The sequence below is a fragment of the Buteo buteo genome, chromosome 4 (assembly GCF_964188355.1).
Source record: "Buteo buteo chromosome 4, bButBut1.hap1.1, whole genome shotgun sequence".
In the NCBI taxonomy this organism is placed as follows: domain Eukaryota; kingdom Metazoa; phylum Chordata; class Aves; order Accipitriformes; family Accipitridae; genus Buteo; species Buteo buteo.
The window spans coordinates 58,623,327-58,643,138 of NC_134174.1; the positions used below are offsets into that span (position 1 = coordinate 58,623,327).

The 19,812-nt window shown below is 44.5% G+C and overlaps 1 protein-coding gene across 7 annotated transcripts in view; it reads left to right on the plus strand.

Annotated features, from left to right (window-relative positions):
• RBM20 (RNA binding motif protein 20) overlaps window positions 1-19,812 on the plus strand; it is a 108,910-nt gene that overhangs the window by 67,946 nt on the left and 21,152 nt on the right. For 6 of the 7 annotated variants that reach the window (XM_075026364.1, XM_075026360.1, XM_075026359.1 and 3 more), the window contains exons 2-5: window positions 11,781-12,978; window positions 15,218-15,279; window positions 15,435-15,526; window positions 15,875-15,966. In XM_075026364.1, the coding sequence (XP_074882465.1) occupies window positions 11,781-12,978; window positions 15,218-15,279; window positions 15,435-15,526; window positions 15,875-15,966 (1,444 nt within the window). Of the gene's footprint in view, window positions 1-11,780; window positions 12,979-15,217; window positions 15,280-15,434; window positions 15,527-15,874; window positions 15,973-19,812 lie in introns of all 7 variants that reach the window. The other variant, XM_075026361.1, reaches the window with a different exon arrangement.

Below are 19,812 nucleotides of genomic sequence, written 5' to 3' on the forward strand. Positions count from 1 at the left end.
CAGGCAGATAGCTGACTTGAGCAATAATATTAGCCCAAATAACAAGTGTCTTTCCTCAAAACCTCAACTGTCGGTAGGAGGCAGCCAGTGTGAAAACGGACAAATTGCTCAGTGGCTAAAACACAATGTATTGGAGTGCGCGTTTTAAGAAATTGTTAAAACTTTAGCTGGGTTAATGCTCGTTGCCTTCCAGAGCAAGGGCTAACTTTGTAAAAGTCAGTCTCTCTTAGTCTTCATTAGCGTGCCGTGTTCTTTCCACAGTTTGCCTAATTAGACTGTGACCCTCTCCCCGGTAGGATCCTGTGGCGTTAACACTGTGCAGAAACAGGATTTTGGTGCCGCTACGTGAAGAGACCGAGAACATATGGCATAAACATCAACCGATATTGCTTGCCATCCACACTTGCTGCGTGTAATGCAACAAGACCGGCTCCTGGCAGCCACGTGATCCGCCTTCCAGTCCTCCATTTGGGGTGGGGTGGGGTGTTTTTTTTTCATTCCTAAAGTTGTGACTTTCTGGAAGGAAGCTCGTAAATAGTTGGGGTGCAGAGAGCAGGTAGAATGTCAGCGGGATGTTACCGGGAGGCACGTGCGCAACGCTGACATCGGCTCCTGGCCGCGCTTCCTCCGCACCGGCTCGCTGCTCCCGGCAGCCCTACATGTTGCGAGAAGGTAAGATCACGTCGTGTCACCCGCGTCCTCCCACCGCCGCCAGAACGCCCGTCTCCCCCGTCTCCGGCAAGGAGGGACGCTAATCTGCCAAGCGGACTATCTTAGCGATCTTTAAAACTTAATTCTGAAGTACGGCTCTTGCCGTAGCGAAGGGAAAAGGCAGGCATGCGCGGCTCTGGTGGTAACAAACAGCTAACTGGGATTTCAAATTAACGATACGATCTGGTTTGTGCAGTAGCTTCTTATAGTGCTTAGCTTTTTGTAATACCAGGGCTTTTGTACTTTAAAAGACATTCCACACCAAATTGTATCCTATTGATTTGCCATGGTTAACCACCCTGGAATAAGACTCATAGTTTGTGTGAGTAGACACAAAGCAGAATTATAATAATGTCGTTTACCACCAGTGGGCAAAGAATTATTTGCAAAACGTGGAAGAAGTCAAAATACCAAAGTATTTCAAAGATGGTTGAATTTGGAAATGCTATCATTAGACTACGAATAGACTTCCTTGGAATAAAAAAAAGAATCAGAGCAACAATTTTTGTTTGTTTGTTTGTTTGTCTTTTTGTTTGTTCGTTTTTTTAAATAACTGATACTTTATAATTTAAGACAGCTTTTTATTTTCAGAAGTAAAGCCTGGGAAAGAAATAAGATAATTTTAAAGAAAATAATTATATATTTTTTTAAAAAAAACAATAGCGGTCACAACTTTCTTAAACATCTTTTCACACAGAAAACTGAATCTGAGTTCCAGAGTGTTTTGCGATTAAAAGATACATCAGTAACGCAAGGTGTAACATCTACTATGCAGGCCAGCGGAACGCATTAAAACCTAGTTTTCCTTAGTTGTATGAGCTACTTAGACAGATAGACTACAGTTACTAAGCAGGGCACGTGCATTATAGTAAAAATGGACAAAACCAGCAAGCAAAAATTAAGAGGAAATAATGCACTGCTTGACCAAAAAGTAGTGGCCGGCCATCTGCTTTGACAGTTTTGTCAGCAGGACTGGGCAAATGCCCAGCTGAGTGTCGTGGACGGGTTAATATCTTCACACTTTTTCCTTCCTCACAGCTGCCACATGCAGTGCTCTGAAACCTGATATTTTTCATCAAAAACTGATTCTTATTTTCCGTCTTAGTATACTAATCAATTTTACCGTGCAGAGCTTGGAGCATATTAACTGTCAGATACTCCTAATTAATACTGAAGGCAGACAAAAAGGGAGAACAAAATAATTGACGTTATTTAATATAAAATGCCTCTCCCAATTTTGTTTCCTTTGTGGAAAACTCTTCTGGTCCCTGTTCAAGATTTAACCACTGGCCTGTTTTACATTTTGTTTCACAAGGTTGATTGAATGGCAGTTTATTATTCAAGACAATAAATTAAACTTCTCAAAGCCAAAGAGTTCCAGCAGTTCTGGCACAGGCTGTTTTCTGCCAGAAGGAACACGCTCAGGTCTGATTCATACCAACTGTTGCCCTTTAACATAAGAAAAATAAATAAAACCTCCTCTATATCTTTCAAGATTCACATTAAAATTTCTTTAGCATAGAAATTGGGATGCGTTAAAGAAAAAAGTGAGCAACAATCATTGCAAAATGCATAATGAAAGCTTCTAGGCTAAAATACACTGCGTATTACTTCCATGTAACAGTATGAATATTATGACCTAGTATTACAGGCTGATTTCAAAGAGATCATGAAAAGAGAGCAATCTTCTTTGATGTTTTATGTTTAAATTAAATATAACCGAAAAGGGATACAGGAGCATTGCTTTTGCTACAGTGAAATCAGGAAAGGCTTTGCAGCATGCTTCAGTAACAGCTGAATTAGGTCTGGCCTTCATAAGATTCATGTATAATTTATGTATACCAGTAATGCGTGTGGGTATGTAAACAATAGGAATTTATAACATTTATGTGCTTTTAAAATATACATAAAAGGAAAACTGAAAAATAGGCCTAAGTATATAGTTATGTAATATATATCTTAGGAAATCCGCAGAGGTTCTGGTTTTCGAATCAGAAATCTAATTAAAAAACAAGTGAAGCTTTGTTTTCTTTTTTTTTTTAATTTATTACTTTAAATTGCCTACTTTTAAATATTAGTGGTAAAGAGAAAGTAAATCATATTGGTCACTTTAGATAGGAGCTATTCCAGCATTTCTCCTCGTGCACTCTTGTGCTATGGTGGTTAGTAACACATAGTATTTAAACAGCTTTTAGAAGAGGTGGTGATACTAGATTAATTGTGAAATGGTTGTGATGCTCCTGGGTGACTTTTAGTCTCAAGCTGTCACTTTTTCAGCTGATCTAGGGTACAAACAGGAGAGCTCAAGTTTGCACGTGATTTCTGTAGCCTGTGCCATTACCATTATGAATGCTGACTAGTGTTCCCCTAGAGACTTATTTACTAATACCCTTTTTCATTAACCTTTTCAAATATATCGAGACTAATATTTAAAAATAAAAAGATAAAAAAGGTGAGTTTAATATTTTTGGGTTTTTTTCCACAAATGCCAATCCTTTCTTTGAGCACAAATGAAGCTACTTAGAAATAAAAATCTTTCTTAGCATTTTACCCTTTCCACAGTACTGTGTCATTTTCCTGTCTACAAACTGAAGATATTACCTTTGTAAAAGGGCTTTTATATTGTCTTATGTTACTGTGAAATAGAAATGGTTTATTCAAATGAGGAATTATCTGCCTACCACATTATGCTTCCTACTTTCAAAACACAAATGAAAACGGCTGTGCCTCCAGGCAGTGCGAGATATTGATACACTCAAACTTATTATTTTTGTAGTGGTTAACAATACCATGCAGAAAACACATTAGCAGAAGGTGCAGTGAGATATTACTGTAATATCTTTTCTAGTAAGTACTATAAACCAAGGATTATTTTTCAGTTGGGCGTTTGTGTATGTGCTTGTGTAAAAAGCCTTTAAGGGTTTCTGACTTTTTTTTTCTTTTAAAGGCTGCATTTTCTTTTTTCCCTTAAGTTATAATAAGCTTTCCAAATCATTTCTCCCCAGATTTCTTTTATTTTTGAGAGGAGGGAGGCTGGGAGCAGCACTGCGAGCACCGAGCCATGCGGCAGAGCAGCAGACAGGGTCCCCGAAACAGGGGTGCATTTGCCGGAGCCGTTCGCCCCGTTCCCACCAGGGTTACCTGGCTCTGCCGATGCTAATCCCTGTCCCGGCCTCTTTGCTCACCCTATGGATTCCCATTACTGTCCATACCACCTTTTCTCCTGCTTTTCCCCTCCCAAAAGGCCTCCTGGGACCCTCGGCCTCCAGACAGGCAGGTTGGCAGGGATAATCTGGCCTGGGGATTTTGCACCATAAAGGGTATTTGAAGCCCAGATGATAAGCGCTGTTGCGGGAAGGGTGCTGGGGAGGCAGGCGCGGGCAGCGTGGCACTGCCAGACTGTCGCAGCATGCCCCGAAAGCTCCATAAAACTGACGCGACTTCTTTGCTAATTTAGATCTTTGCAACACGTTACAGAGGGCACTGATCTGGCACTGTAGCTATTTGTGACAGTTTTTAGCATACATTTAAAATAGAGGGGTTTAAGTACATTTCTTTAACTTCAGTAAATAATTACATTTCCTTGGGAGGCAGTTGCAGATAGATGGTTGCAGTATAGCTAAAGGAATTTGTATGGCTGCCTATTGAAGTTTACAATGTACGTGTGCACACTAATTCACAGAGAATGTGAATCACACACTGTGGCACGTCATCAAAACCAAACAACATCTAAATGTAACGAAACAAAATGGTAACTTTCCCAACTTCTGAAAATCGTTGCCTATAACCTTTGGTTTAGGTGGTACATTTGGTAGACTACATCCCTTACTTGAAAGGAGTTGAATTTTGTCTAATTAAATATTTATGGAGAGATGCATTGCATGAGGGAAAGCAGAAATAAGCCCAGTATACAATCTGGCGTTCCATGCAATATAAGAAACATATTTCCAGGGTAAAACGTGTACTGCAAAACAGAGGGAGGAATCGTGATGGGCAGTGAAGACTTCACTGGTACCTGGTTTTGTTGTTCTCTCGCTGTAAGTGCGGACTGTTGTCTATGGCACTGGATTCAGCATTTGAAAGCAGTTAAATCAAACAGAAGCAAAGGTTGCTGTAAAGAAAACAGAACATATAGGTGATTTTAAACAACAATACAAAACAACTCTCCCAGAACTATAGAGCAAGAGTTGTTAATAAGAAATGAGTCTCACCAGAGATAATCCACCCTTTTATTCTTGAAACTGGAAATAGGACAGTTGCTTTGTTTTAGCAGAAGTGACTGTCAGGGAGGAAAGAGCATGATCTCTTCAGCAGGCAAAGCAGAGCTGCAAGGTGGATAAAATGTCCTTGAATTACTGGTGTTTGGACAGAAAATGGGAAGGTGCATAATGGTTCCTTTCTGGGGAACAGTCTTTCGTCTATTTGACACTTTAATTGATGACTTGCGTGAACACAGCATCCGTTAAATCTGCAGCTAGTGCCAAGAGGAGAGGATTTACAAGTGATCTGGAGGCAGCGCAGGAATCCAGAGTAATCCTGACAAACTGGATCTGACATAACCTGAATGCAGTATTGATGAGGACAATATGAAATGGTGATGTGATAGATCGATTGGACAGTCAAAAGGAGAACGGACTGAGCTAGCCTTTGCTGTGTGGGCAGTCAGACCAGCTGAGCTCCAGAGATCCCTCCCAACTGAGGTCTCTGGGCAATAGCTTTTCAGGAAAGGGGCTGGGAGTAACAGGGGACCATGGGGCTGTGCTGTTATGAAGAAAAGCAATCATACTGGGCAATAAGAACAAATGCAACACACAAGATGTGCAGAGAAGGGAGCTGGGATGGTTGTGGAGAAGATTTGATAGCAGCTGCAGGAAGGTAAGAGAAGCCCTTCTCGGTGTGCATGGGAAGACCGGTTTATGCTGTCAGCAGAGAGCCACCATAGGCTTTAAGAGGAGCTTTGTAAGACTAAGGGCAGTTGAGCAATTAATTGTCCCTGGAGGTCGTGAAATCTCCACCAAAGAAGGTTCCCAAGAGCAGATTAAATTAATATGTCACGAGTGGTTGAGTTCAGCTCGATCCCACCTCAGGAGCTGGTCTAACTATCTACCTAAGATCACTTCCAGTTTTATTTCTGTGATCACAACCAGTCCAAGATATAGCCACTGTGTTTGCCCTTTATCTTATCCCTTTCCCAGTGGAAATTGCCTGACTTCTCTGCATATAAACAAAGGCAGAGAATATTTTGGCTGGAAGTTTCAAATGAGCAAAAAGGACTCTCGGTAGGAGGGAGGCACTTAACTCCTGTCAGCTTTGTAAACCTCAAGTTTAGCAGCTCTGTGATAACATTCTACATTTCATCTTCCAGCTAACTGTTAGGTTGGATGATTGTCCAGATAATAGAGTTTACCATTGCCAAACATATGCAAAATTCATTGGCAAAGCACATGTATACATTGGCTGATGTTTTATTTTACTCCCTCAATAGTATAATGGCAGGCTTTAGAAATCGTTATTTGGGATAAGAAGGTTTTTACTTGCAGCTTATAAATGTATTAGAGTAGCTTAAGGTTTTTAGTGCTCCCCATCATTAGCTGGACTTACTGTGAAACATGATCTCTTTTTTTTTATCATTTCTAACCAGAACTCAGCAAAAAAAAAAGTGCAGCGGCAGATGACTCCAGAGCTTAAATTATAAAGGTGGAGGGTTTTTTTCTTTTCAGCAGACTTTCCAAGCTTTTCTGACTGAGAAGGTCATTTTACTAAAACCCAAAGAAAATAGTTCTTGTGGAGCTGAAAAGAAAATAAACAGTATCGGCCAGATGCAGTCTAGAGTATAGGAAAAAGTTCCTGTGTCCATTTAACCAATGCTCTAGTCTTTATTGACATAAGTGCTGAGTTTATTCAACAAGCAAAAATGAACATAAACCCTGTATTCTTGATGGGATCAGCAAAACATAAAATATCATTATAATAATTAATGATTGTAATAATTTATTTATGTTGTTGAGATTGCTGGACTTTGTCTTTACGTCTACCAGTGTTTGAAAAATGCCTTTGCAGTTCCCTTGGGTTCAAGAGGCCGAATTCTGTCCTCACATACAAACATATAATCTCACTGAAGTACTGTCAAGTGGTGCGTTGTTATTTGAAGTTTTTCCCTAGTATCTTGTCAACTTCATCTATATAACAATTAATTTGTTTATTTTAAAGTTTATTTTTATTTGCTCTTTTAGTACAGCAGCAGTTGTTAGAGAATGCAGCCCCATGTGTTTTGAATAAATGATATTACAGGGAAGGGATGTTCACACTTCTGCATAACAGAATATAATTGATTTTGTGCTTGGCTAATTAGGAAAAGGTTCTCTTTGATGTATTCAAGAGTCCTGAATTAAAAATTTAAACTTTGCTAACTGTTAGAAAAATTGATTCAGAAACAGCGTTAATGGATGAAAACCAGCATGCTGTTGCAAATATGGTCTCAAATCTAACACTGTGCTAATGCAGAGTAGTCATACGTCCAGGATACTTGGGTATCTTAATATCCTTGGCCATTTTAATTCTGAAATCAACACAGTAATACAGACAGCTTGTAAAAAGGTGCACATTTTGGAACAAAAAAATATTAAGAATTTATCTTTCAAAGTTTTTGACAGGTAGATGTAATTATATGTGAAGGCAAATGTGTTATGGGGAGGGAATGCAAAAATCTTAGAAGACGTGCAAGATTCATGGAGAATGCAAGAAAACAAATTCTGCACTGCTATGAATTAGTCTTTTTTTTTTTTAAGTATTCAGATTCACACCCTATGCAACATTTCAAATATTTGTGACTAGAAATACTTCCTAAATAAATAGTTGCAGCTAAGATCATAACTTTATTAGTTCAGAATCTTTTGTTTATTTCTTAGTTTTGGAAGGTTCTGGGCAGCACTTTAAAATCCTTAATTTTGTCATTTGAAAAATCAAGCTCCAGGTTGTTGGTCTGTTCTAATAGACATGTTTTGTGTTCAGCCTTTTCATCACTCTTGTAGACAGGATTACTCAAATAATCCAGACATCTAGATACTTTACCTCCGACACTCCGTGTTGCTTGCTGTTCTTGGATGCTAAAAGCATAATAAGGATTACAGAGGTAGCAGATGGGCTGAACTGATTTATGGCACTATAGCCTTGCTAGTGTTTGCAGTCTCATTGTGAGTATTGCAATAGTTGATGCCTATCTTCAACTCCTGTCTTTCAGAGCTATGCAAAAACTTGCCTGGTTTATGGCTTTCTTTGTGGAAATTGTATGGCAGCGCTCCTGCCTGTCCTTATTTTGGTAAAGACAGACCATTTCTGGCTTTTCTAGCTGTGCAAAGAGACCGCTGGTGTAGCACAGCTATACAACTAATGTTAAATAAATAAACGAAGAGGACAACTTGTGTTTACTTTTTACATCGCTGACCTTATAATCGGGAATGTTTTGCACAGGATAGAGCTAACTTTGGCTGACGCAGGCTAATTCCCGGGGCGCTCAATGGAGAATGAGAGCTTCATTCAGCTGCTTCGAATCATCTTGCGGCAGAGACCCCCCACAAGCAGGTGGGGGCTGCGTTTTGGTAACCTGAGGACAAGCTGGGGTGGGAGATGTGTGTGTATGAGTGGTGAACGGCCCCCACAAAATGCCTTAGCTGAGTGCTCTCTTCACTTTGTGTTTGCAGTTTCCAGTAGTTTAGTAAATCTGTAGCAGGATTATTTACAAAATGATGTTATCAAATACATAAATAGTATGACTGTAGAACAGAAAGAGGGAAAGAAATTTTCAAAGCTGTGCACTTTGGTCCTGTGTGTCTCTTATGTTCTGTATTTCATAACAGAAGAGAAATCCTCAAATTTGGGTGTCGCTCTAAAAGATGCTTTATACACAGCTCTTCTCCCAACCTCCCATCTGCGTATCTGCTTTTCCCACTGACCCATGAACATGCCCTTCCTTCTTTGCCTTGATTAGATGATAAAATATTCTATTTCTGCTGTGGGAGGATAAAGCGTGCAACCTGAAACACCCTGAAATCTGGAAATTCATAACAGACAGCTGGATTTTGAAGCTGTGGCCATTCCCAAACCTATTGGTGCATGGGAGCGACCCTGCTCACTGATTCTGTCCCTCAGCGAGTGGCTCGGAGGCTGCAGCTTCTCCTTACGGCATTCGTTTTTCTGCAGGTAAGGCTCCCTGCAGCCCCCCCAGCCCTCCCCGCTGCTGGCTTGCAATCCTGGGCTGAAGCTGGCAGGTGTAGGGAGCAGGGTGCTGCCTCTCTCCGCAGCAGGGCCCGAAAGCTGCTGGCCTGAGCTGGCCGGAGGCAGCCCACCATGCAGTTGTGCAGGGCACTCCTGGCTTTGCCTTCCCCATGCCCAGCTGCAGAGCCCAGAAACGACCGCAGAGCTGGGCAGCAGCAAGTGCCCCGGGCATGGCCGGCCGGGGGTGCGCTGGCAGGGCACTACTTATGTGCTGGGGGGTTTCTTAGAGACAGTGCTCCAAAGTTGGTCAAAATATGAGGAGGCTGAAGGAGCTTCAGGGCTTGCGGCAGTGTCGAGATGGTTTCGCTGGAGAGAGGGAGCCCATGCCCACGTCCAGCAGGTAGTTGCCAGAGTTGGGAAGCGGCTGCAGCTGGTGGGATATGCAGGCTGCTGTGTAGGCTTGCAGCACTGTGGAATTAGATTGCTGGGAACAAGAGTCATCTGCGGCTCCTGAGCCTGAAAACATCATATGCTGGCTGCTGGCGTATCTTTTTCTTTTAAGACCACCAGGCAGTTCTTATTTGCATGCTCTATAAAGCTTTTAAAAAGAGTTTTACAGCTTACTTAGCATACAAAAGGTATAACTAGCTATAAAATGAAACAATTGTCAGGACTCTGGCAACTCCCACGCAGCACATCATAAGCCAGGACGCTCCAGATGCTGGTGGCACAATAAAACCCCGGGCACAGGGTCATGCCACGTCCCTCGGTGGTGACAACAGCATGCATGCCAGTGTGGGATCCTCTGCTTGCAAGGGGCTCCTCGGTAGCTTTTATGGGTCCTCAGGATCTCACGGGCTGGGGTTTCTGACAGCCTTCATCTTGTTTTGACCGTTCTTGCGCCCTGACTCGCATCTGTAATCAAATGTACAGCAAACTGCACTGTAAGTGCAAGTCAGAGAGTAAGTGATGGAAACCACACAGGAAAACAAAAGGCACCTCAGCTCTGAAGCGCACTGGTGTCAGCTTGTGCTGGCAGGGAGTCTTGTCATTACATAATGATGCACTTATCCAAACGGCGTTTTGTATTTTGGGAGACAGATGTGCCTTGCAGTTGCTGGTGGAAGTTAAACCTTAAATATGAAACCCATTCATTTTCTCTTAGTCATACTTTGGATTTAAGCAGATGTTTTCCTAATTTGTGGTTTTCAAATGTAGCATGCTGACAAGACATTTATCATTAACTACAACTTCATCCATGCAGTTTAGCAAATTGGCCAATTATTAACAGTGAGGGTTGCGTGGCGGTTGATGCATAGCTCCTGCTGCTTTGAAAGGCCTAAATTGAAACTCAATACATTTTTACAATATAAATTAATTGAGCTTTGGACCACATCCCTGTTCTTCCAGTGCTCTCTGCTCTCATTTTCAGAATGAACAGCCGTTTGTAATGCGCTGAGTAACTGTGCTGTCTGTGAGCAGAGGCTCCTGGTGGTGCAAAAAGTGATGGCTAACATTTTTCTGGTAGGGGCATGAAAATGGCTGATGGTATCCTAGCGTAGGCAGTACGACATACGGAGGGAGCACAGCCACAGGACAGTGTGTGTACATGTGGACCAGGCTGGGTCTGCTACAGATGATGCAGAAGGCATCTTGGAAGGGTGCGGGGGGGGGGCAGTAAAAGCAGGGTGGTGCAGCCACCTTGGAAGCTAGTGCTGCCTAATTATATTAGGCATATATTAGGCTTCCATTATAACATTTCTCTTGCATTTAACTTTGCTAGACTTTACCCATTTTTACTTACTTTTTTCTGTTTTATGTTTGCCGAGTTTGATGGGGTGGAGGGAGGAAGGGTTGTCGGTGGTGCTGTGAACTGGTGAGATGTCCCAAAGGTGCTTCCCAAAGCCAGGAACCACCATATGCCTGAAAATACCATCTCCTATTTTCCCAGCTCTGGAATTCAAGCAGACAATTTAGTCATAATTTATTCATCCCATCTGTGAGACCTGAAGGAGAACACTCAATGCACCTCTAATTTCTAGAAAGTATAAGGACCTTGATTTTTACCAGCTGGCACTGCGGAAATTTTGTGCTACATTCCAGCTGAACTGGGAAAACTCTTCAGGACAGTTTGTTCGTAGTTGCTCCAGCTTCTGGCAAATATTAGCTTTTTTTCTTCCTCTATATTTGCATCTGCACAACAGGAAAACTATATACTTTGTTACAGAACAGGCTGCAGTGTAGATTAATTAAACGAGAACTGTAAACAGTTAAAATAAATATGTGTGGGGTATTTCATCTTGCTTTATGCAGCCAGATGTGCTAGGTGTGAAGTACCTACAGGGCTGGCTTTACGCTCCCATTTGATGTCCTTTTCTTCATATCCCCCTGCTCTGTGGGAAAAGGGAGTAATGTCAGCGTCACAAAATCAGTCAGGAGCTGCGATGTCTCAGCAGGGAGGTAGGAGGTTGCATAAAATGCAGAAAAGAGAGAAAAAACGTAGATTTGGGGCTCATGTTGCCACTGTTCCTGGTCTCCATTAGAAGTGTGAGTCCTAGGGGTACTTAAAATGAGCTGAAGGCCTGATCTACAGGGATGCAATGGGGTTTTTAAAGAGATATCTTTGGCACAGTTGTCTCCCTAGTAACTTTTTGATTGGAAGGGATGCGGCAGCAGATGTTGAAGGGAAGACGACAGGTTACGGCTACGTTGTCGGTCGCCACTGTGCTTTCCCTGGGTTTAGATAAGCTAAATCTCCAGAAGCGGCCGCGTTATCCCATGCCAGCCTTTAGCCGGAGGTGAGCGCGGGTAGACGTCGGGCGACTTCGGCTAACCCAGATCCTGATCCTTTGCAGCGCTGCCAAGCTCCTGGAGAAGAATCCGTTCTCCGTCGGCGCCGCGAGCCCCCTGCTCCCCTCGCCGGCGAGCCTGCAGCTGGCGCAGCTCCAGGCGCAGCTCACGCTCCACAGGCTGAAGTTGGCTCAGACCGCCGTCACCAACAACCCGGCCGCCGCCACCGTCCTCAACCAGGTGCTCTCCAAAGTGGCCATGTCCCAGCCGCTCTTCAACCAGCTGAGGCACCCCACCGTGATGAACGCCCCGCAGGGCCACGCCGCGGGGCCGCCGCAGGGGCCCGGCATCGCCGGCGCGAGGTTCCCCTCCGGCGGCATCGCCTTTCCCGCCCAGAGCCCGGCCTTAGCCGCGCCGGGGAGCGGCCTGGGGCCCGTGCAGGCCCAGACCCCCAACGCCATCGTCGTGAACCCTTTCGGAGGCGTCATGGCTCCGACCTCCGGCCAACAGCCCGTGGTGGTGGGTCTCAACAAGGCGGGCGCCTCCACCTCCGCCGCCGCGGCCGCCGCGGGGGGCTTTTACGAGTACGGCAAGCAGAACGCCGCCGCTGCCGCCCCTCAGGCCTACGCCTCGGAGGGGGACCAGCCCAGCCAGCACGGCTTCCTCGCCGGCGGGGCCCACGCAGGCTCCTCGGCGGCGGGGCCGTGCTACGAGGGTCGCTTCGGGGCTGCCAGCCAGCTGCAGCACGAGGCGGCGGCGGCGGCAGCCTTTCCCAAGGAGGCCTACGGGGCCACGGCGGCACAGCACGGGGCGGCGCGGGCCTTCCCCAGCGACCCGCACGCCGGCTCCCATCCGAAAGGAGATCCCGGCCCCGTCTTGCACGGCGGCGGCGCGAGCAACCAGTGGGAAAACATCCCTAATTTCCCCGGCCAAAACAAGCCTGACCTCGTGCCCGGCGACAGCCTGTGGCCGTCGGCGAGTCAGCAGCAGTATGAAATAAGAAACGAGCTCTACGACCCCGAGGAGCCGACACCTGACACAAAGTTCAGCGCGGCCGCCCCCCCCGCCTTCGGCCGCCTCAACCACAGCAAGCAGAGCTTCGGCAGCCCTCGCATGAGGCAGAAGGAGGAGCGGAGCGGCGGCGCGCCTGACCTGCCCGCCCGCTCCCTGCCGCCGCACCAGCTGGGCGACCTCCGCGGCGCGGCCCCCCTCCACTTCCCCCACGTCTGCGCCCTGTGCGACAAGAAGGTCTTCGATCTGAAGGTGAGTGAGTGGTTTGAAGGTGCCGCCGGGGCACGGTTCGGACCCTCGAAGAGGCTGCCCGGCCCTCGATCCGGCCACCGGCTCCTGCCACCCCATCGCCGCCGAGGTGCCCCGAGAGAACAAAGGGCCACAGTGTTGCTTAGGGCGTCGTACATCTGTTTCACGGCGATTACTGGGGTTTCGAGGTCTGGTTTTGTTCCGCATCTCGCCGTGAAAGACGGTGAGATTACAGCGCTGGCGTGAGAAACGCGAGGTCTGGGCTGGGGTTGCAGCTCGTCTCGTGGCCCCGATCGAGGGGAGGAGGAGCTTACAGCCGATCCCCCGCTTCCCAAGCCAGTCTTGTAACCGCACGGCTGCAGTTTCATCTGCCTCTCCTTTTCTCTTTGCGTTTCTGATCCCAGAGGCTTCCTCCTAACAGCCTCGTGGAAGCAGCTTGCTTAAACGAAACAGTGCATTTTGATAAAATTATTTGAATAGTTCCTCTGTTGGGATCTCTTACTCCTTCTAGTATCTCTAAGGAAAATTTAGGGCTCAGGGTCCCCAGCAACGTTGGCCTGGAAGGAAGAAGCCGCTCAGCACGTGTGGTGTCAACCACAGTCCCGCTTCTCTATTCATACTGCCGAGGGAGCTCCAAATTCAACCTCACCCTCAAGAAGCAGCTGCCCAGTTGCCCAGAGAGCCTCCGTGCTGGGTCATGCTATGTAGGTCAGGTCTGGAAAAGGCCCCTTACATGGCCCTCTGAGCCCCACGGCCATTCGTGGGCTCTGGCTGGCGTTGTTCTGGCCTCCTGGTGAGCCTTGCTCAACAAGTCCTCACGACCTTTTCCATCGCACTGCAGGACTGGCACCTCACTGCAAAGGCATGTGTTTTCACGCTGACGGTGGCCTGACAAAAACATTGCGACAACATTTATACAGGAAGGAAGATGGCCAGCAAATTAAATAGTACCTGATACTTACACACCCGGGGGCTTTGGGGTACTTGGATATATATTTGCTCTTTCCTGTTTCCCTTTTACTCTTTGAGGAGCTGCTTGCAAAATGGTTTGCTGTGGTTACTGCAGCTGCAGGGCTGGTCTGAAGTAGCCCCTGCCTAGGGCATGCTGGGCATTTCTTTTTTCATTAAACATTGAAAAAGGGCAGGGGAAATGTCATTACAATGAGTTTCAGTTGATCTGTTTGTTGGTGTTTAACACACCGCTTCGTTTGAATCGTAAAAGTGTAAATAGCTAAATGTACTTTAACAAATTTACTCATCTATTGAAATGAATAAGCCCTGTCCTGGCTGCTCTGTGTGCTGAGCACCTGTTGTGGTTTAACCCCAGCCAGCAACTAAGCACCACACAGCCGCTCGCTTGCTTCTCCCCCACCCGGTGGGATGGGGGAGAGAATAGGGGAGGGGGAGAGGAAAGTAAAACTCTTGGGTTGAGATAAGAACAGTTTAATAGAACAGAAAGGAAGAACAAATAATGATAATAATAACAGTAATAGAATGACAATAATAATAATGAAAAAATTGGGATATACAAAACAAGTGATGTACAATGCAATTGCTCACCACTCGCCAACTGATGCCCAGTTAGTTCCTGAACAGTGATCCCCCCCAGACCAACTCCCCCCAGGTTATATACTGGACATGACATCACACGGTATGGAATACTCCTTTGGCCAGTTGGGGTCAGCTGCCCTGGCTGTGCCCCCTCCCAACTTCTTGTGCCCCTCCAGCCTTCTTGCTGGCTGGGCATGAGAAGCTGAAAAATGCTTGACTTCGTATAAACACTTCTTAGCAACAACTGAAAACATCAGTGTGTTGTCAACATTCTTCTCATACTAACTCCCAAGCATAACACTATACCAGCTACTAGAAAGAAAATTAACTCTATCCCAGCTGAAACCAGGACAGCACCTTCTTTATGGACATTGCAGGAGTTGAGGGTGCTCAGCACCTTGAAGGATGAGCTCTTGAGCTAGAGTGAAGTAACTGAATTAATAGAAATATACTGGATTTAAAAACTAATACAGAGAAGCTCTCCTTTTGTAAAGCAACTGATAATTTAACCTACAAATAACGAATCAGTAATTGCACAGGGTGAAGGTGCGCTTGGCTCCAGCATCACACAGTTTGATTGTCAGCATCTCAGTATTGGTTTTAGAATAAGGTAAACTGAATGGAGAAGCAATCTCTTTTAAATTTGTCTTAGGATTTTTCCTATGCTCATCATCTCTTTGTTTCAACGTAGGACTGGGATCAGCACATTAAGGGAAGTCTTCACATCCAAAAATGTATGGCTTTTTCAGATAAGTAAGTATTATTTTAGAGACACTCTTCCAACTGAATTTGTAACAGACCATCCCTTACTTCAGTGGCTTTACACCGGGAATTTACTGTCTAATAATTATGCTTTAGTATTTATGGTACTTATGCACGCTCCTAAAGTTCTTTTCTTTCTTTTCCAGCACTGGTATCCGGTGTGTGTTAAGCTCAGCAGATGGAGCATTGCATTTATCACCAAATAATGCAGCAGTTTTCAATCCATCTAGTATCGAAGGTGAATGGTTGTATGTACAATAGTTAAAACCATTTTTTTTTAATTGAAAGGGAAGTCAGTCTCTGGGGAAAAGTGGACATTTTAAATGAAATCTGATACAAGTTTCCAAGGAAAGCGTTTTAGAGGTTGTGCACAGAAAGGCTAAAAGCCAATTCTGTGCTTTTCAAAGTATGAATTTATTTTTCTTTCAAACAATGGCTTGTTTTCACAGTACAACAAAACAGTGTGTATTTTGGTGTAGAGACTATGAAATTAATTACTATGTAAATGGGGCATTGCTTACTGAGCACACTAATGCAATTAATGTAAGTCAAGATTTTCATGAAATGTGTGTAATCCATTATTTAGATTATCCACCAGATGTCAGCGCATCTTTTATCACTACGTCAGCAAGATCCTTTGGCCAGCCAGGTCCTACATTTTCTTCTCTTCCATCAGGGGTAAGAGTGAGTACCTACGCAAATTGATCTCCATGTTGAGATTCTTGTAGGAGCCACTTCTACTTACTGGAATTAAAACCATGAAGGCTTCCTTTTAGACAATAATCTGAATATTCAGTCTGTTATTTCAACTTCCCTGCAGCTCTTTTATGCTTTTAATTTTGGCCAAATCAGAACTTGATTGTAGTTTTTTATTCCAGTGCTAAAAGTTGTTTGCTTGTCAGATTTGGGAAGGGGTGTAAATGGTTCTGTGTGTATCTCACTGACTTTTTTTCCCCATTTTCTGAGTCTTTTTGACCCAGGAAGGTCAGCTTCAGCTTGGAATGAAGATTTGGATTAGTTTTTACTTACTCTGAGTACTGATCCCAGCAAGCATCTTTCCATCTCTCCAGTTACTTAACTGTAGCAATTGCTCTCTGCCTCTCCCATGCTGGGGTCCTTCTCCCAGGTAGCAACAGTGGCAAAGGTAGTGGCTGCAGCTTTGCTAACCATTACTTGCCTGGAGGTCCCAGATAAATTCGTTATACTGGACTAACTTTTTCTTAGTTTATATGTATATCATCTGCTGCTACTGGTAGCCTTTCAGCAAGTTTGCTTTGGTGTACAGCCTTCCATGGTCTAGGTTTATTAGCCCCCCCAGCATTCAACACAGGTCCCCAGTTCTAATGCTCTAATGCGCACTTGAATTCCTAGCCCAATAATCAAAAAATGCCAGAAAAAAAAGGATAACATTAGAAGTGATTCTTACACTGACAAAGCAGAAAGATTTTAAAAGGAAATAAAACCCAAGGAAAAAAAAGGCAAATAAAAGCAAATTGTATCCGTACTGGAAATACAAAGTTGTAGGATTAAAATGAAGCTCAACGTATATCAGAAAGCTATGATTAAAGCTGGAGACATCAAAGGACTCATGTTAGGGCGTTCACAGAATAGCAGCAGTAATCCAGGGGTTCAAGTTTTCATCTTGTTAGCTTTTGTGTATATATCCTGATGTGGTCTCAGACACTCTGGAAAGCCAGGCTGAGTTGTGTCCCTGTGCCACTCCAGTTCGCATCAGGCATTGCTCACAGAAACGTCACCCATATTTGTTTAATCCAACCAACTTTCTACTGTGTGGTTTTGCTGTGCAAGAGGTTATTTGAAGGGGTTTTAGCTTCTGCCTGTCACAGACGCTGTGTGTGCAGAGGAGCAAAGAGCAGAGCTGTTCATGACAGCTGCCTCCAAGGTCAGAGGTGGAGTAGCAGCAGGTGCAGAGGAATGTTCCTTTTCATCATGTCTGTCAGCCTCACAACAAATGAAATTGCTGCTAATACCAGTATCATTTCTCCTTAGAATCTGTCACTATTTATCATTTAAGCTGCCTGCAGAAGTCCTCCTTCTGAATGACCTGCAGTCCTATGAGAGAGAAAAGAAACAATAACTTTGATTTTCCTGGACACTGTAAATCCTCATTTTCTTCAGAAGCTCATCAGGTGGACAGGGAGCTATATTAGAGGTGTTAAGACTGAGTTTGCCAGCTGTCATTCACTCTGCAATGGTAGTATTCACTTTCAGCTAAGCTGCTGCCATTTAACTGAGCAGTGGGAGGTTATACTTGACCCTGCATGTAATCATAAACAAAGTGTTCAGATTTCTGGAAGGGCTTGCTCTGTGCTATCCATCTGCAAATAACTCTATCCCTCTTCAAAAGGCAAATACAGTGCTAGAAGTCTTCACTCGGGCATGGAGAGCCATTAGCACTGGAGGGATGGGACTGTCAGTTTCTTATTATCTTTAGAAAAGGTTCATGTGAAGCTCAAGAAAGGGATAAAGAATTTGAAAAGCAAGAAACAAAAAAATTTGAAAAAAAAGATGTAATAAAAAATAAATTGGATTGGTGAAATAATATGGCAAATGGTATGTGGTACATTTCACTGCTGTGCATCAAATTATTTTTGTAGTAGTTGTCCAGCTGCATTGGTAATCCCTTGTAGATGTCAGTTGCAAAGAAAGCTAACTCAGAGTCTTACTGAAAATTACATTCAACACTTGACACACAACAGCTCCTCTAACTTCCTGACTGTGGATATGGAAGGTGTATATTCCTTTTCTGGCTGTGATTTACAGCTCTATTTAATGAATGGATCCAATTTAGCTTCAATCAGCTGACAAGATTATTGCTTGGTACAGCCCATCGACTTCTGGTATGGGTATGTGACCACTTCTTAATCATGAATTACAGCAGATTTATGGCAGAGCATTTTAATTTAAGCCATTGCCAATTGTGGGGAGGTGGTAACATCTTACAGTCGTTTGATTTAATGTACTGCTGAGCGCGTGTCTGAACATGGGCTCTGGAGCCTACATAGGGAACAGCTAAGTCTTTCTAGTCCCACAGACTCATACAATACCATCTCTTAACATCTAACAAAACCAACAGAAGGTGCCAGGTGACCTGGGGTGTTCCTACATTGTTCCTACACTGGGACTGCATTTGCTGTCAGGAAAGTTCCTTTTCCTCTGCTAGCTGTAGTTGTATTCTGTTGTGCACTACAGCCTGCCTTGCCAGATGCACGTAGACATCACTTCCTTTTCTATTCAAGTGGAGTTGAGTTGTTTCATCTTTTTCAGGATCAGGTCTTTGTTGTTTTTATGCTAGAGAAAATACCTTACTTGTGGACTTTGGCACTTCTTTGAGTTACCTTAGGCACCTGGGCAGGCTCTGTAAGATGCAAGCTAAACAGCAGACCACTGTATAATACAGGGTCTTGCTGCAGCAAAAATACGCAAATGGCTAAGTGGTGAAGCCGGGCGGGAAGGTAATGGGATGAAGGTGTAAACAAGATAACATTAGCTCTGTAACTTGTGAACTTGCTGACAAGCCAAACATTTGTGATGGATCCGGTGAACTTGATCCCACAAGATTACATGATTTGCATCTTCCCTTGAATGGCACAATTTTAACTGAAGGTAGAGTTACTTCTTCAGTAAAATCCTAACAGCAGAGGTCATAAACGAGGAAGTAATCTGGGAAGACTTAATCCTGTGTGAGCAATGTTTTGCGTGTCATTAGCTGGGGTAAATTATGTTCCTCTATGAGTATACCCTGATGCCTTTTTGCACAAGGAGTGTAGAGCCTGCTTTCCATGTCAGGGAGACGGGCAGCTCTTTGGGAACTGCCCCAGCACTCCAAAATAGACTTCCACTCTTGGGAAGCAATTACCACACTGGCACCGTGTGCCTGTGCCAGCCCAATTTGGGAGCTCTGCCTCTCTGCATGTCCAGTGGCCACTATGCCCCCAGGGGAGAAGTCCCTCCTACTGCGTGTTGTTGCAATGAGAGCGGAAAGTAGTAGGTTTTCCAACCTGAGGTACAGCTGCGTGTCCTCTCACAAGTTAGATAGAGTCACTTTTACCCCCAGCCCAGTCTGTTCCACCTGGGCAGAAGGAGGATTTAAATTCAGCCCCTGCTATCCTGAACACCTCTCTAGTCACCTAAACTGATTTCTAACATCCATAAATCCAGCAGGGACTGCAGTGAGCATCTGTTTCAATTTCCAGGCACCACCAGGACCACGTAAATGGGCGTTTATGGAATACTTGAAAATACTAATTTTTTGTGCATTACTTGCAAATTATCAGCTAAGGGCCTTTCACTCAGCAATAGTGCATGATGCCTTTGTGTGCGGGGAAGGCACAGAGCCCCCGATGCAGACCGACAGATGCAGACAAGCTGGGGAAGGCTGGGTGACTTGGCAGAGGAGCCGTAGGGGTTGTGCTGGCATCCCAGATGGGTACTGGCCCTGCAGGGAGCTCGTCAGGAGGGGCTGAGATCTCCCCATAGCAGGGACACCCTCCGTCTCCAAAC